This window comes from Poecile atricapillus, chromosome 20, assembly GCF_030490865.1.
Source record: "Poecile atricapillus isolate bPoeAtr1 chromosome 20, bPoeAtr1.hap1, whole genome shotgun sequence".
Classification (NCBI taxonomy): domain Eukaryota; kingdom Metazoa; phylum Chordata; class Aves; order Passeriformes; family Paridae; genus Poecile; species Poecile atricapillus.
The window spans coordinates 10,504,325-10,522,500 of NC_081268.1; the positions used below are offsets into that span (position 1 = coordinate 10,504,325).

An 18,176-nucleotide genomic window follows, 5' to 3' on the forward strand; every position below is an offset into this window, starting at 1 on the left:
TCCTGCTGCCGTGGTGCTGATCTGGCCCTTTCTGATCCCGCTCGTGTCTCCCTGCAGCGTCGGCGAGCGGCTCGCTGGGGAACAGCGCGATCCCGGAGAAGGAGCGGCAGAACATCGCCGAGAGGCTGCTGCGGGTGATGTGCACCGACCTCGGGGCGCTCAGCGTGCTCAGCGGCAAGGAGTTCATCAAGCTGGCACAGACACTGGTGGATAGCGGGGCTCGCTACGGTGCCTTCTCCGTCACCGAGATCCTGGGCAACTTCAACACCCTGGCTCTGAAGCACCTGCCCCGGATGTACAACCAGGTGAAGGTGAAGGTCACCTGCGCCCTGGGCAGCAACGCCTGCCTCGGCATCGGGGTCACCTGCCACTCGCAGAGCGTGGGCCCCGACTCCTGCTACATCCTCACCGCCTACCAGGTGGAGGGCAACCACATCAAGAGCTACGTCCTGGGCATTAAGGGCATAGACATTCGAGACAACGGTGATTTTATCCACCACTGGGTGCAGAACGTGCTGTCGGAGTTTGTGATGTCAGAGATCAGGACGGTGTACGTGACAGACTGCAAGGTCAACTCGTCGGCGTTCTCCAAGGCGGGCATGTGCCTGCGCTGCTCGGCCTGTGCCTTGAACTCGGTGGTGCAGAGCGTGCTCAACAAGAGAACACTGCAGGCTCGCAACATGCACGAGGTGATCGAGCTCCTCAATGTCTGTGAAGACCTGGCGGGGTCCACCGGCCTCTCCAAGGAGACCTTTGGCTCCCTAGAGGAGACCTCCCCGCCGCCCTGCTGGAACTCGGTCACCGACTCCCTGCTGCTCGTCCACGAGCGCTACGAGCAGATCTGCGAGTTCTACAGCAGGGCCAAGAAGATGAACCTCATCCAAAACCTGAACAAACACCTGCTCAGCAACCTGGCAGCCATCCTGGCGCCGGTGAAACAGGCCGTGATCGAGCTGAGCAACGAGAGCCGGCCCACGCTGCAGCTGGTGCTGCCCACCTACGTCAAACTGGAGAAACTCTTCACTTCCAAAGCCAACGATGCTGGCGTGGTCAGCAAACTCTGTCACCTCTTCTTGGAGGCGCTGAAGGAGAACTTCAAAGTTCACTCAGCACACAAGGTAGCCATGATCTTGGACCCTCAGCAGAAGCTGCGGCCCGTCCCGCCCTACCAGCACGAAGAGATCATCGGCAAGGTCTGTGAGCTGATCAATGAGGTGAAAGAGTCCTGGGCAGAAGAAACAGAATTTGAACCTTCAACCAAGAAGCCTCGTGCAGCAGGGGAGGCCACAGCAGCTCAGGAAGAAGATTGGTTCGGGAAAAATGAAGTCTATGATTATTTGCAAGAACCTCTCTTCCAGGCCACCCCTGACCTGTTTCAGTACTGGTCGTGTGTTACCCAAAAGCATACAAAACTAGCCAAGCTGGCCTTTTGGCTCTTAGCAGTGCCTGCTGTGGGTGCCAGGAGCGAATGTGTAAATATGTGTGAGCAGGCGCTCTTGATCAAAAGGAGGCGGCTACTCAGTCCAGAAGACATGAACAAACTCATGTTTTTGAAGTCCAACATGCTTTAAGACTGTCTTTTAATTAAAACAAAACTTTAAAACACTGTTCCAAACAAAGAAAAAGAAATTTAAGTTCTAAACACTGTGGACCTCATTATGAATGCCCCTGGAAACCAAGTGCTTTTTTATATATATATAAAAATATAAATATATATAAAATTAAGTTTGAAAGGAAAGCTGAGCACGGGAGAGAGACAGCCCTCTGCCAGGAACGTGCTCCTTTCCATAGTTAGTGTGTGGACTTGACAGACTTTCTAATGTTTTCAAGTGGGCAGACGAATGGGAGGCTGATGTTCTAAAGTCTTCAGGCAGCTGAGATCTAAAGTGACTTGAAGTTTCTTTTGTTTCTCCTCCACCCCACCTTTCCTCTTGTCCCCTGGGCCATCTTGCCATGGATAATCAGACTCCATTGACCAGACCAGTTCTGCGCTGGACTTTGCTCCTTTGAATAACTGTACACCTTGGGGGCACTTGGCTGCAGCCTTCTTGGCCCAGTGCAGGAATCAGAGCAGCTGTGTTCCACCAACACCGCTATCTTTAGAAATCAGGAAGGGAGGCTTTAAGGTTTTTGATCTTTAATTTTATTTTTAACCTTTCCATATCCTTTTTTTTTCCCAAAAACCAAAAGTTACTCCTTTGTCTGCACTCCCAGTTTTGAGTTTGACATGGCAGCAAGTGATTATAAGTTTGATTTCAAACTAAGAGAAGTGGTTCATGGCAGAAACTGTCAGTAGTTGTTACATTTCTTGGCTTTTTTTTTTTTTTTTACTGCAGAACTTCTTTTCTGAACTCCCGGTGTTAATTAGCTTTTCTGTGAATTTTGTACATCAGATGTTCTAGAGTAGCCCATTTGCAGTGGGAACCACAGCAGTTGTTTATGTGGCAAAGCCTAGAAACCAGGAAAAGCAAATGGTGACAGCACAGGTGGCTGTGGGCTGCCAGTGAGCTTGCCAGCTCTGCCAGAGAACCCTTGTACCTAAAGCTTTTTGTTAAAAAGTGTCTCAGTGACACTCAAACCACCCTTCCCAAGGCCAAGGACAAACCAAGGTGTATGATTTTTCAGAGGAACAAAGCTCACCAATTTTGTCAAACTGGGGTTTGAAGGAAGCTTAGAGAAGTGCATGGGCTCAAAGATCCTTCTGAATGTAAGTGCTCCTGACTGAGTGCAAAGAATATCTTCCCATTTTTGTTTGGAATGGTTTCCTCTAGTGGCACGAATGTCTTTTTGATACCTACAGTGCATTACACTACTTGTTCTGTTGCTGACCTGTTCTGGCCAGGAAGGCCACGGGCCCCAAAACGTTCACACGTAACTGGCTCACCCCAAATGCAATTAGAGATCCCCATAACCCCAAACCACCTCGGTCACTCTGCTGTCCCCAAGGCCAGAGCTCCTGCAGCCACAGCTCCTGGGCTGCTGGACAGGCTCTGCTGGGTTTGGTGCCTCTTGGACAATTCCCAATCTCTGGTGCCAAACTCTGCATTTTTCACCGCTGGGACTTGTCTCCCAGAGGAAAACTGAAACAAATTCTTGTTTGTTCAGCAGTCTGTCCTGCTTCCAGGAGCTCTGGAGCTGCGGTCCCGTGGCATGGGAGGGTCGGGAGGAGGGACTGGCCCTGCTGGGAGCAGGCTGGAGCCCTTCAGCAGCACGGGGAGTTTGCTGCTGGCTGACAGTGCAGGGCCCTCTCTGAAGTGCTGCTGTTGACCAGATGTTAAACCAGATGTTAAACCAGATGTTAAACCAGATGTTAAACCAGGATCCCACCTGCTCAGCTCTGGCTGTAAGAGAAGTTGCAAGTTCCAAGACATGAGAAGTAGCAAACCCAATCTCAGGCTTTGTGTGCAGATGCCTTGAACCTCACGGGCACTCCCTGACACCTGCACTGCCACAGGACTCAGGGGCACAGTTTGCACGCTGGACCCTTCCCCACACCAGGCTCAAGAGGACAGACCTTGGCACCAGCTGTCCTGCCCTTTCCAGCCCTTTCAGCCTTCCATTGCCTTGAGGCTGGTGTTTGGGTTGACCTCTCAGCACTGTTACTGCCATCAGGCCACAACCATTGTCTCCTAAAATGTTAAATTTTTGCCTAAAGCACACGGCCTGCCACATGAACGGGAGCTGCCAAGGCAGAGGCTCTTGGACTGCTGCCTTATCTGGCAATGGCTGATGGAGGGGCTGCTTGCAGGTCCAGCTTTCCTTCTTGCTGGTTTTGTTTTCTCCTGTACAAACCCCTGCACACCCAGACAAAAATGAACCCTGAGTGAGTGAGACGTGTGCCAGGCCCACGGACAGCAGGAAAACTTGAGTGGTCCCCAAACAGAGGGTGCCACACGGCTCAGCTGATGGCACAGGGATCAGCATTGGCAGCTCCTTCTCCTAACAGCACATTACACTTTTGGTGTGGTTCACCTGAGACCCTGAGAGCTCTCTGATGCTCAGGGGAACACGCAAAGTCCTTGCACTCCTTTGGAAAGACAGCTCCAGCCCCCAGCCCTCCTTTGCTAAGGGACACATCGATGATTTCTGTGGAATTTGCCAACTTGGGCTCATGTCTGTGTGAGGCATCGAGGGTGGGAAGTGAGCAAGACAGAGTTAGCACAGCTGTAAATCCCTGGAATTGAGAAAAGGGCAAACTGCAGGGATTTGTGGCCAGCAGTGGGCAGGACTGGTGCAGACTGAGGGCACACAGGCAGGAGGGCCACAGCCATCCCTACCTCCCGTCCCACCTCCCCTCTCCCTCCTCACACTGTGGGCTTGGCACCAGAGCTGAGGTTTTCTTGTGGTGCTGACCAAAGAGAGGGATGGACTGGCCCTCTCCCCATCCCAAAAACTGCCCCTCTGAGGCGGCTTTGGTTGTAGTTGCACTAATGATGGGTGTTAAACGGTGGTGTCGGGTGGATGAGATTCTGCCAAAGACTTAAAAGCTGGAAAAGCAAGAGAAAGCCTAAAGGCCTAAAATGGAGCATTCTCAGAGGCGGTGAGGAGAGGGGCTGCTTGGGGAGCCCCTTCTCCAGAGACTCAGTGGAGGAAGGTGCAGCTTTTCCTGACTCTTGCATGAGGAGTTTTGTGCTGGGTCTGCTCCAGGCTCTCTCTGGGTCACTTAGGCCTCAGGAAAAGCAGAGAAGCACATCTGTAGCACATGAATTTACCTTAAATGCCAAGCTTTTATTCCTCTTCCTACTTCCTTCTTCAAGGCTTGAATTCACATTGTAGGGAGCAAAACTACTTTACCAAGGTCTGAAATTTGGAAGCTCTTATTTGCCAGGTTGCTCCAGCCCGAGCTGCTCTGTTCCTGCTCCGTGGTGCCTCAGGGCTGCAGAACCTCGGGTGTTGTAGGGAACTCTGCTGGTCCTGGAGTGGGAGACTGCCCTGAGAGGCTCTGAGTTTGGCCAGGGCTGTCATGAGGTTCTGCTCCCTTTGAGCTGGGAGGAGAGATCCTCAGAACTGGGATCATCCTCTGCTGGGTCATGTTGGGAATTTGCCTTCTGCTTGTTAGTTTCCTTTAATCTCCCTTGTGAAATGTGTCGGATGCAGGAATGGTGTGTGGCCTCCAGGCACCCACCTGGAACTGCTGCTGCCTGTGCCTGACCTCGCAGACTTCTCTTCCTGCCTTCACAGGGAGCTCTGGGAGCGTTCTGACCTTTAGGTGGGGAACAATCACCACCAGGTGAACTCAGAGAGAGAGAGGAGCCTGTCTGAACATCCTTGTTTCTGAAGAGCATTGCACAGAGGCAGAGCTTTTCAGGAGGTTGTTTCTGTGTGGGTGCAGCAGCCAGGTCAGGAAGGATTTGTCTCCTGTGTCTCTCAGTGAGCAGTGGCTGTGTTTGACTTGCACCTGGGTGGAGTTGAGATGGAGGTGAATTTGCTGTCCAAGCTCTCTGTCTGTGCTAAGGAAGCTGCTTTGGCTGACTTTGAACTGGTGCAATCTGCAGAACTTTCTGTGAAAGCCGACTGAGGGCTCAGGTTTTGTCTAACTCAGTTGTTCGTTCATTGCTGGTTAAGCCAGTTTAACTTTGAGCTGAACTGCTTTAGCATCCACACAAACCACCTGCACTGCTTTATCTGTGCTTGCTGGGCAGAGGTGATGCCCAGCAGCAACTCAGGGAGTCGTGGCCCTTATGTGAATTTTGCAAATGAATTTGCAGCAGATGCTCTCAGAACTTGGGAATGACTGAAAATGGTGGGGAGACACTTCTGGAAATGACTTGGGCTCTAAATGGTGGCATTGGAGTGTTCAGTGAGATGGCTCAGGTGGGTGGGTGGGTGCTTTTTCTCCAAGTGTCTGCAATAACCCAGAAGATTTAGCGTGGGAAGGAATTAACAGAAATGTTTGTGTTGGGTGCTGAGTCTGCTCACAGGAGCCAGTGCCACTGTGGCCATGGCGAGTTCCCTGCTGCTCCCACCGTGCCCTGGCTGTTTCTAGGCAGCACCACGTTACTGATGAATCAAAAGACACTGAAAGAGCAGCCAGGGAGGTGCTGCAAGGCTTGGCTGCTGCTTTGTGCTGAGGAAAGGCTTGGATCTCTGTTTCCTGGCTGAGGGAGAGGCAGGAGCTCCTGTGAGCATTCACACAGGAAGGGACAAGCTGCTCCCTAGCATGGGAGAAAAATAAAAAAGATACTAAAGGCAGATTCTGGGAAGCCTCTTCAGGCAGGAGACCTCTGTTCCTCTGGGAGGAGTCTGTGAGGGAGTGTTTTGAGTCATGGAAGACAAGGCTGCAGAGTGGAGCTCTCTCCATGAGACACGAGGCTGGACCTTGCCAAGAGAAAGGAACTGGGTGGGAAGTGCCAGGCTCCTGCCCAGACCCCTCCTGGAGCTTTCACAGAGCCTTTTCCTCCCACTCAGCAGCAGCACCAAGCCCTTGCCAGCTCTCAGTGCTCCATCACTTGGTTCCACCAAGGAGGGAGGTGTCAGAGGAGAAGCTGCCAGTCGAGGAGTAAATGTCCTGTCAGATGAGTGAGGGACAGTGTTCGATGTCTTGCTGCCTCTGGGGCTTTTCCTGTGCTACAGCAGGACCTCAGATCCGTGGGATCCCTTGGGAATGCCCAGAGCCGTGAGCTGAGCCCCTGCCCCGTGTCAGACCCGACACTGTCGCTCTGTAGCAATAAGATCTCCCTGTTCCCTGTGTGGGACCTGTCCCCTCACCACTGTCACCTCCTGGGGCTCCTGAAGTGTCCCTGAGCAAACCCTGGGGAATTCTGCTGATGCTAGGCCAGAAATGGTGAACCAATGACAGTGGGTTGCCCTGAAATTTAATCTTTTCTATTGAATGTTTGGGGAGTTGCTGTTTAATTTTGGGTTTAGTTTGGCTGCTCAGCTGAGGACTTGTTCCTGTTAGGAGTCCTTTATTTGTAACTCGACGGGAGTTTAGCTCACATAGATGATGGTGTTTTCATAGACCCTGAGGGGTTCCTCATCTGTAGCAGCTGGGTTGGAACTTTTGGCTCCTGGAACAAGGAATGATGACTGGCAGGATCTTCTGTAGCATCTCTGACAGTGGGAGCCAGATGAGCAGCTCAGCCTTAATGGTGGGAATATTGTAGGGTGGAGTGGATGAGCACAGACACGGCCAACCCTTGCTTTTTACAACCAAAGTTCCTTAAAAAGACACTTCCAGCCTCACTGGGCTTGAATCCTTGTTCTCACCTCCTGGGGGTTCTCGTGGCAGTCCCTGCTGTGGCTGTGGATGGGCTGGGATTGTATTTTCGAGTGGGCTGGGGGCTGGGAGAGAGGGTGACCTTCCCCCCCAAGGAAGGAGACGTGTTCCAAAAGGATCAACAGCTTTAGGAGCCGTTTTCCATGGTCCCTTGAAACTCACTGGTACTTTAATTCTCCTTTTTTTTCACTCTGGGAAGGAAGGCTGGTAGTGGGTGACCTGCCCAGTGGTGCCAGGTGCCAGCCCAGGCTGTCAGAGGGGGAACACTCTGCCCAGGCCGTGAGGAGTGTGGTCCACGCCGTAGCAGTGTCATGGTGACAAGCAAACATCAGGAGATCCTTGCTGCAGCCAGTCTGAAAGGAGAAGCTGTTCCTCGCTCGTACGTTCCATTTCCCAAACCTCCTCCTGGGAGCTGAATTCTTGTTTCATCAAGCAAAGGATTTAATGTTCTCCTGTCCCTCCTGGCCCTCCCTGCCCTCAGTAACTCGTGTGCATTTCCTTCCTTTCTGTAGATGCAGATGTTCTAGGCAATACCACAGAGCACCCGCGCTGCGAGTGCCACCATGTCATCTTAAAAAATACAAAAAAAATATACAAAAAATATACAAAAAATATCTTTTTTAGGCCAGAGTTTTCTACAGGTATTAATGAATATTTTTCTTAATCCTTATAAGTTTTATGTGTTTAATATTTCTTAATACCGGTAGCATTAATTTATACTTTTGTAGCAACACAATATTTTTATAAACCGCCACCGCTGGCTTTGTCTTCATAACGGGAAACGTGCGGGCAGCTGGCCCCGCGCTGTACCATGTACTGTATTTAAAAGGTTATCTAATGTCACACTTGCTGTGTTAATAAACAAAACAAAACCTGTTTGAAGTCTCATGTATTGTTGGTGTGGATCAAATGACTCACTAGAGAGCAATATTGCACGGGGTTGAGTTGCTGATTTTCATTGTGATATGCGAACACTTGAGGCCAACTCAAGTTCTGAGGTTTTTGGGTTTTGTTTTTTATTTTTTTTTTGTTTTGTTTTGTTTTAGGATTTTGTTTTGGTTTTGTTTTGGGTTTTTTTTTTTCAGCTAAATAAATTCAGTGCTGTTTGAAACTTAGACTGACGTCAAATGAAAAGGATTATTAAAGAAAAAAAAAATATCAAGGTGTTTAAATGTTGCTGTTTTTACAAGTCTGTTGCTGTCTGAATGGAAATATTCCACGAGAGAGGAGGAATAGTTCCACTTAGCTTCCAAAGGGGCCGAGCACTCCAGGCCAGAGCTCGGTTATTTGGAAATACCTTAGAGACATGTTTCTGCAACATTCTTTTCAGAATTGATGCCAAGGCAGAAGACAAACTGTAACTGTAAGAAAGCATCCGTTGCTTGAGGATTTTCATGTCAGTGTTGTATTTATGGTTTTACAATAAAACAACCTTTAGGGAAAAAAAAAAGTGTCTGGGCTTTTCTATATTTTTCTGTATTTTCTGTATTTGTGACCGTGTGACTGGGACGCTCCCAGTGCTGCTGTGCTGTTGTGAGGGGGGAAAACGCCCATGGGAATGCCCTGGATCTCAGCTGTGGTGTCTGATGGATCCCACAGAGTCCAGGAATGGTTTGGAAGGGACATCCAGAGCCACCCCAGCCATGGCAGGGACACCTTCCCCTGTCCCAGCTGCTCCAGCCCTGCCCACCCTGCAGGGAACAATTCCTGCCCAAAATCCCATCCAGCCCTGTCCTCGGGCAGTTCACAGCCCCTCAGCATCCCGGGGGCACTCAGGGCATTTCCCAGGGTATCCTGTGTCCCACACTCCCCTGCCAGGGCCATCAGCTGCTCCCGGCTCTCTGGAGAAGTTTCTGTGCAGCAAAAAGCCCCGAGCCCCTCGGTTTGGGGGGCTCAGCCCCGGCAGGAGGCTCAGCCCAGCTCGGGGGGTCGGTGCTGGGCAGTGCCAGCTGTGCCCAGCGGTGCCAGCTGTGCCCAGAGGTGCCAGCTGTGCCCAGAGGTTCCAGCTGTGCCCAGCGGTGCCAGCTGTGCCCGGAGGTGCCAGCTGTGCCCAGCGGTGCCAGCTGTGCCCAGAGGTGCCAGCTGTGCCCAGCGGTGCCAGCTGTGCCCAGAGGTGCCAGCTGTGCCCAGCGGTGCCAGCTGCAGCTGCACATCCCGCTGGGATCGGTCCCGGCCCGGGGAGCAGCTCTGGGCTCGGTGCAATTCATGCAGAGGAGCATTTTCCATCCTCCCCCGGGCTGCCCATCCCGGGGTCAGGAGCCTCGGGAAGGGCTCTCCTTGCCCGGCCCCTCCTGCGAGGGCAGCGCCGCCTCCCCCCGTGGGGAACACACGGGAAAATCCCCTAAAAACAGACCCGAGGGGTTCCCTCCTCCCCAGGGGAACATCGGAGACACCGCTGGAACAGGGATGCTCCGGAGGAGAAATTTAACCACGAGATGGCACCAGGCGGCTGCCAGAGCCGGGAGGGGACAGAGGGGATGGCAGGGACAGAGGGGACAGAGGGGACAGAGGGGATGGCAGGGACAGAGGGACAGAGGGGACAGAGGGGACAGAGGGGACAGAGGGGACAGAGGGGATGGCAGGGACAGAGGGGACAGACGGGACAGAGGGGACAGCGGGGACAGAGGGGATGGCAGGGACAGAGGGGACAGAGGGGACAGAGGGGATGGCAGGGACAGAGGGGACAGAGGGGACAGAGGGGATGGCAGGGACAGAGGGGACAGAGGGGACAGAGGGGACAGAGGGGACAGAGGGGATGGCAGGGACAGAGGGACAGAGGGGACAGAGGGGACAGAGGGGACAGAGGGGACAGAGGGGACAGACGGGACGAGGCGAAGGGAATCCCCCAGCTCCAGGCTGGGTTGCTTTTCTCCGTTGCTGGGGCTGATTCCTGGTGCTCCCTGGAGGAAGCTGAGTTTTACCCCGCTGGGATCCAGCTCTCCCTCCCTGGCCCCAGGGCAGCCCCGCGTTAGCTGAGCCCTGGCTGGATCAAACAGGGCCAGGCTGCAGCCGTGGGAGGGAACAGCTCTGCCCCAGCCAGCTGTGCTCCTGCCACATCTGGATGGCTCCACAGCCTAACCCCGGTCAGTGCTCCTCCTCAGGGGCACAGGAGCTCCTGGCAGCTGTTCACAGGTTGGACACCGAGCCAAAGGCCAGGTTTGCCCTTCCATGCCTCGGGTGATGCACATTTGCATTCAGAGCTCGTTCCTTGAGAGCTCTGATTGTTACAGGGGCTGCTGCCACTTGAAGCTCGGCTGGTGACAAATGGGGGACACTAAACTAAAAAAGGAACCCCTGGGAACCTTCCCAGCCTTCAAGCCTAGGAAGGATTATTTCTGACGTGTGGCAGAAATGAGCTGTTGTACCCCAGTGCCTGGAGATCCCTCCTTTCCCAGAACCCTGGTGTCCCTCCCTTTCTGGGAGGTTCTCCCACATCTGCAGCAGGCATGGGGCAGTGGAGGCACCAGGATCCACCTTCCCCTGCCCCAGTGACAGGTGATTTACTCTGAAGCATCAGCGTTTTCTTCTGTCTCTGACCCATGTCTGCACCTGAGCTGAGTTTCAGGACAAAAGGGGAAGGCAGGGAAAGGGTTTGGTCCCACCTCTAGAGCTTTTCTTCATAAAGGAGCCTGGAGCTCTTCTGCCTTGCAGATTGGAAACCAAACCCTTGCTGGGCTGCCCAAAAAACTCACCCAGAACTCCTGAGTGCTGCTTTTTCTCCAGCCTTTGCACCCTGGAGCCACCAGAGCCAGAGGAGAGGCTGGTCTTTGCTCTGGCTTGTGCATCAAATCTGATGTCTCTCACTTGGGAGGGCACTACTCTGCCCTAGGATGTACTGAGAAATGTTGCAGGTGAGTATCAGAGCACTAACAGCCACAAGTTTTTCTCATTTTAATTTTTATTTATCATTTCCCCATTTAATTAATTTATTTATTTTATGGAAAACAAATAGCAATGGCAGCAAGAATAGCACAGGGGACTTACAGAGCCCCGGGGCCACTGGGCAGGTCCAGCTCCTGCTGGGAGCACAGAGCCTGTGAACCCCTGCAGGAGAAGCTTTGCAAACCTCTCTGTGTCTGTCAGGCCCACAGCAGAGTCTGCACATGGCACAGACCCACAGCAGAGCTGTTCCTTCTGCTTGGAAAGACATCTGAGCCTTCCTCCACTTGCTCTGCATCTGCTCACTGTTCCACCAGACAAATGCATGTGAGGAATAATTAGCATTAATGCTTTTGTAGGCACGATCTAAGTGGATAAGAAAAAAAACAAAGCCCATGGAGAACAATAATAATTTCTATTAGATGAGCTGATACAGCTGGGAAAAGGTGGAGGAGCTTTCAGGTACAAAAGCCTTTCTTCAAGAATAATTAGGAATGTAATTGGGAACAGCAGAAAAACACAGAATCATAAAACAGTTGGGGTTGGGAAGGAGTTTTAGAGCCCATCAAGTCCAAGCCCTTTGCCATGAGCAGGAACATCTTGAGCTGGGTCAGGTTTGCTCAGAGCCAGGTCCTGTCTGACCTGCACAGCTGGCACAGCTGGCCCATGTGAGGGGGGGTGATCCCCTCACCCTGCAGAGAGGGGACACCAGGGACAGGGACATCAGAGTCCAGCAGGGACACAACCAGAGCAGAGCTGAAGTGCTGACACTCAGGAGTGACTTCACCCATCCATTGCTGGTCACCACCTGGCCAGGCTGGGGCTCAGTCCAACACTTTCCTTTCAAGCTCAGATCCGACTCCTTTTCCAAGTCTGAAGGAATTTATGAGTGGGCAGAGCTCAGGCAGGAGGGAGGGAGGACACAAGGACTAATGAGAGATGAGGGGAGCCTTCCATTGCAGGAACCTTCAGGAAAGGAGAGGAGATAAAAGCAGAGCTTTCTCCAAAGCCGCTGCTGTCTCATCATGTTTTTACTTGGGATTTTTTTAGGCTGGTTTCATAATAGAACTTGTGTAATCAATCTTGCTTTCTGTCCTCAGCAACAAGATTTTGATCTCCTATCAACCATCAGTCACACATGACAGGAAGGCAGGGATCTCAAGGGACAGGTTTGTCACCACATTCCCGTGTTTTGGGTGCTTCTGAGCCATCCCCCACCCCTGATCTGTTCTGGTGATGCTGGAGCCCATCCAGGCTCCCCCCTCCTGCCCGTGCAGCCCCGGGGCTGGTGCCACTCAGCTCCTGCCCCTCCTCAGCACCACTGCCCCAGGCTGAGCATGGTGGGGACACCAAGGGCTGCAAGGGGCTGATGGTCCCCAGGTGCTCCATCTCCACCACCACATCCCCTGGGCCAGGCTCCAGCCTCCTGTGAGGTGGAGAGGAGCAGGAAATCCCCAAGCAGTGATCAGTCTCTCTGAGGTGTTTTCCAGCCCCTGCTGTGTGGCAGCCCCAGGGGACTGGGAGTCCCTGAGACCCGATCTCTTGGGACACGATGTGCAGGAAGCTGAAGCTCAGCTTCTGGCTGGATTTCCAGCAGAAAATTGGAATGTCATCAAAATGAAATTTTCCCTACAGTGCATTTCAAACATGCAAATCCTGGTTTTCCCTTGGAGAATGTTCTCAGTTGAACTTCCCACCCTCCTACTGCACATCTGACTGTGTTTCTGCACATTCAGTTCCCCTGATTGCACGGGAGGTGCTTTGGGGTTTCTCACCATCTTTGCCTCTGGAGGTTGATGTTCCACGTCCCATGCTCTTCCCCCTCACCCCACACCCCCCTGCCTGCCCAGGAGCACCCTGAAGCCAGATGAGCTGTGTTCACCTTGTCTGAGCTGCCCCATCCCGCGTGTGCCCAGCTCCAGGGGGATTCCTGCAGAGCTCCGGGGCTGTCTCTGCACATGGCAGGAGCTGCAGCATCACTGGCGAGGGGACACCTCACCCACACCCCTGCCGTGCTCGTGCCCAGGATCACCCTGCACTGATGGCTCCCAGGAGCCCAGGTCAGCCCTTGGCCTCTGTCACCGTGTGCAGGGAGGGCAGAGAGTGGCCCTGGCTGCCAGGATCGGCTGGGGGATGTGGCCGCGCTCCCCACACCCACAGCTCCCACCTGGGGACACCCTGCCCTCCCCTTCTGCCCTCGGAGGATCAAAGAGCCTGAGGACACAGCGAGGGGACACTCGTGCAGTGACAACATCTGTGCTGGCTGAGCCTGGCACAGCGAGGGGACACCCGTGCAGTGACAACATCTGCACTGGCTGAGCCTGGCACCGAGGGGACACCCGTGCAGTGACAACATCTGTGCTGGCTGAGCCTGGCACAGCAAGGGGACACTCGTGCAGTGACAACATCTGCACTGGCTGAGCTTGGCACAGCAAGGGGACACTCGTGCAGTGACAACATCTGCGCTGGCTGAGCCTGGCACAGCAAGGGGACACTCGTGCAGTGACAGCATCTGCACTGGCTGAGCCTGGCACCGAGGGGACACTCGTGCAGTGACAACATCTGTGCTGGCTGAGCCTGGCACAGCGAGGGGACACTCGTGCAGTGACAACATCTGTGCTGGCTGAGCCTGGCTGCGGGGCGCTGCCATCCGAGCTGCTCCCGGGGCCGGCACCGCGGGGATGGGCGGGCACGACCTGACAGGGAAGCGTTTTTCACATCTCCACAACTGTGCCAGCAACAAGAGTCTCTGGAGATAAAAAACGAATGGAGGCACAGAGGGAAGAGCCTGCCTCCGAAGCATGGTCATCCCAGACTCCTGGGCAACGCAGGAGGGACTCAATAGCTGCACTCGTCCCTGCAGGGAACTCCAGGTAACGAGATGGAAAGAGCTCTTGCACTCCAAATAACATTTCAAAGCCTGCCCGTTTCCTTTGTCCTCTCTGCCAAGCCACCTGCTGTGGCCAGGTCTTGACTTTGGTATTTCACTGCCATCACTCCCACCAGGATCCAGATCTGTACAGCCCCCTCCAGAGCAGCTCCTGCCCACACAACCTACTGCAGGTGCAGCTGCAGGGCAGAGGAAGGACTGAAACCAGCTCTGTGCAGAATGAGGGTAGGGATGCAACTCTCTTTGGCTTTCACCCTTTGTCCCTTCAGGACAAACCCACACCCTGTGAATCCAGCATGGCTCCATGCATGGAAGAGTGGGAACGACACAGTGACACCGAAAAGGGTTCAGCTTGACTGGAGTCTGTCCCAAGAGCACAGCAGGGTTGGTGTGGAGCTCCATGCCAAGCACTGCGAGAGTTAAGGCGAGGTGGGGCCATTTTCCTTCTCCCACGGAGCACATCTCGACCTCCATGGGTTTCATTGGCTCCCCAAGTCGTGGTCTGCAGCTTCCTGAGAGGGTCTCAGGGCTGGAGGGGCTGCAGAGCCCTGGCACTCTGCAGCGTTACACAACGGCCATTTTGCTCCTGCAGCTCCTTCCGAGTGCATGTGGGCAATGTGGGACACAGGCAAAATGGTTTCCATGGCAACTCGCACTTCAGAGATGCCAGTGAGAAAATTTGCGTTGGGGGAAAATATTCTGCTTCAACTCACGTTGCAAAGGAGGGACAGAGGTGGGCTGCAGCAGCGCCCCAAAAATGGAGGTGTAAAAATATCCGGGAGGTTTTGGCTCTGCGGTGCTCGGTGTTCCCTGCCCGGCTGGCCCTGGCCTCGTCCCGGGCAGTGACAGAGCAGCAGCCTCTCCCTGCCTGCAGCCCCCTCGTTTTTCTCCAAAAGGGCCAAAGTGGCAGCTCTGGGGAGCAATGAGCTGTCCTGGCTGCCTCACCCCTCCAGCCCTCAAAGGGGACAGATGCAGTCCAGGAGTGAAACCCAGACTCTTCCTGCCATGGAGCTGGGCTGCCCTCCAGATGTTGGCCACTGGCTGCTGTGCCTCCGTTTCCTTAAGGGAGACTAATGGTAGCCCAACAACAGGCAGGTGATGAGAGCCCAAAGAAATCTCCTCAGCAGAGAAATCTTAAGGTCATTTCCCAGAGAAATTTGGAGAATTTATTGGAGGGAAATGGCTGATTTCCCTGTGAGATAATGTCTGGAAGAGTGGTGGCTCTGTCTGCAGGGACAGAGGGAAGCCAAGGGGCCAGGCTAAGCTTCTGCTGAACATCAGGAGCTGTTCTGGTCAAGGGACGGTTCTCCAGCACTGGAGTGCACCCAGGCCATGACAGAGCCCATGTCACACGCAGCTGTCCCCAGGCAGAGCTGCCGCAGCGTGCCCTTTAGAGGTGCTGCCGAGGTGGGAATGTTGGTGTGGAGAACAAGCCCACAGCCCGTGTTTGACCCCGCTTTACTGAACCGAGGCACCGGGAGAGCCGCGATCCCGAAAGGGCACTGCAGGTGAGGAGGGCGGAGCGGCCCCGCCGAGCCCGGCCCGGCCGAGCCGCGCATCCCCCGCATCCCCCGCATCCCCCGCATCCCCCGCATCCCCCGCATCCCCCGCATCCCCCGCATCCCCCGCATCCCCCGCTCCAGGGACGCTCCGGGAGGCTCAGGACGCACCCGCAGCCGGGCTCGGGGGGATCCGGGCCGGGCAGGGACCCCGCAGCCCCGCGGGAGGGGTGGGGGCTCTGCCGCAGCGCAGCGCCGGGCGGGGGTCCCGGGGGCGGGCGCGGGGCGGGCGCTGCGGCAGCGAGGGGCGGGCGGGGAGGGAGGAGCGGAGCGGGAGCTTCAGCACCGGGGAGAGCGCCCGGCACAGCCCGCAGAGCACCGGGCACGGCCCGGGGGCACAGCCCGGGGGGCACGGCCCGGGGGCACAGCCCGGGGGACACAGCACGGCCCGAGGGCACAGCCCGGGGGGCATAGCCCGGGTGACACGGTCCGGGTGACACAGCCCGGGGGACACGGCCCGATGCGGCCCCGCTGAGCCGGGCGGGCGGCCCGAGGGGCGCGGGGGGCGCGGGGGGCCCGGCGGGCTCCGGGCCGCCCGTGGATGAGCACCATGCGGCTCCTGCTGCTCGCCCTCCTCTTCTCCTCGTCCTTCGCCCGCGCCGGCTGCGACCCGAAGATCGTCAATATCGGCGCGGTGCTGAGCACCAAGAAGCACGAGCAGATCTTCCGCGAGGCGGTGAACCAGGCCAACAAGCGCCACGGCACCTGGAAGCTCCAGCTCAACGCCACCTCCGTCACCCACAAGCCCAACGCCATCCAGATGGCCCTGTCCGTCTGCGAGGACCTCATCTCCGGCCAGGTACCCCGGGACGGCGACCCCCTCTCCATCCCCATCCCCTCCCCATCCCCATCCCCTCCCCATCCCCATCCCCACCCCCGAGCGGGACCCGAGCCGCCGCCACCCCGGCCCGGCCCCACCGCGGTGCCCCCGGCCGAGCCTCGGGGTGCGGGTCCTGCCCGGGCCCGGGGAGCACTGCCCGCATTGCAGCCTTTATGTAAGCGAGGAGTGCTGAGCGTTCCGGGCACCCCCGGGCACCCACTGACACCCCCGGGCACCCACAGACACCCCCGGGCACCCACTGACACCCCCGGGCACCCACAGACACCCCCGGGCACCCATTGACACCCCCGGGCACCCACAGACACCCCCGGGTACACCCGGACACCCACAGACACCCCCGGGCACACACACACACCCCCGGGCACCCACAGACACCCACAGACACCCCCGGGCACCCACAGACACCCACAGACACCCCCGGGCGCACACACACACCTCAGAGCACACACAAGCTCACACTCGCACCCCGGGACACACAGGGACACCCACACAGCTCTGGGACACAGACACACACACACACACACACACACACATTCCATGTGCACACACACACACACATATACACACACACACACATATACACACACACACACGCACACATACACACACATTCCTGTGCACACACACATTCCATGTGCACACACATTCCATGTGCACACACATTCCATGTACACACACACATCCATGTGCACACACACATTCCATGTGCACACACATTCCATGTGCACACACATTCCATGTACACACACACATCCATGTGCACACACACATTCCATGAGCACACACACATTCCATGTACACACACACATCCATGTGCACACACACATTCCATGAGCACACACACATTCCATGAGCGCACACACACACACACACACACATTCCATGAGCACACACACGCACATTCCATGTGCACACACACACACACACACACATTCCATGTGCACACACACATCCCTGTGCACACACACATTCCATGTACACACACACATCCATGTGCACACACACACATTTTCCATGTGCACACACACATTCCATGTGCACACACACATTCCATGAGCACACACACATCCCTGTGCACACACACACACATTCCATGTGCACACACACACATTCCATGTGCACACACACATTCCATGAGCACACACACATTCCATGTACACACACACATCCCTGTGCACACACATCCCTGTGCACACGATCCCTGCTGTGCAAACACCGGCTCACACACAGCACGTCTGCACTTGTGCCAGCGTGCACAGCTGCTGTGACACATGGGCACACACATCTGTGTGCGTGTGGGGACCTGGCACACACATCTGTGTGCGTGTGGGGACCTGGCACACCCACTGCCACACACACCGGGACACGGGCACACAGCGTGCACAGACACACAGACACACGGACACACAGACACACACTGACACACACAGCATGCACAGACACACACAGACACACACACACACACACAGACACACAGACACACGGACACACAGACACAGCGTGCACAGACACACACACACACACACAGACACACACAGTGTGAACAGACACACGGACACATGGACACACAGACACACACAGACACACACAGCATGCACAGACACACAGACACACGGACACACAGACAGACACAGACACACACAGACACACACAGTGTGAACAGACACACAGACACATGGACACACAGACACACACAGACACACGGACACACAGACACAGCGTGCACAGACACAGACACACGGACACACACAGCGTGCACAGACACACACACACACAGACACACACAGT

General features: G+C 55.2%; 2 protein-coding genes across 9 annotated transcripts in view; both read left to right on the forward strand.

Annotated features, from left to right (window-relative positions):
* The window catches only part of ZNF618 (zinc finger protein 618), a 118,868-nt gene extending 110,215 nt beyond the window's left edge, over positions 1–8,653 (forward strand). For all 5 annotated transcript variants that reach the window (XM_058853956.1, XM_058853957.1, XM_058853959.1 and 2 more), the window contains one exon: positions 58–8,653. In XM_058853956.1, coding sequence (XP_058709939.1) covers positions 58–1,571 — 1,514 coding nt within the window. In that variant the 3' untranslated portion in view covers positions 1,572–8,653. The remainder of the gene's footprint in view (positions 1–57) is intronic.
* Positions 8,654–16,001: 7,348 nt separating this feature from the next.
* The window catches only part of GRIN1 (glutamate ionotropic receptor NMDA type subunit 1), a 39,166-nt gene continuing 36,991 nt past the window's right edge, over positions 16,002–18,176 (forward strand). For all 4 annotated transcript variants that reach the window (XM_058853903.1, XM_058853905.1, XM_058853906.1 and 1 more), the window contains exon 1: positions 16,002–16,346. In XM_058853903.1, coding sequence (XP_058709886.1) covers positions 16,089–16,346 — 258 coding nt within the window. In that variant the 5' untranslated portion in view covers positions 16,002–16,088. The remainder of the gene's footprint in view (positions 16,347–18,176) is intronic.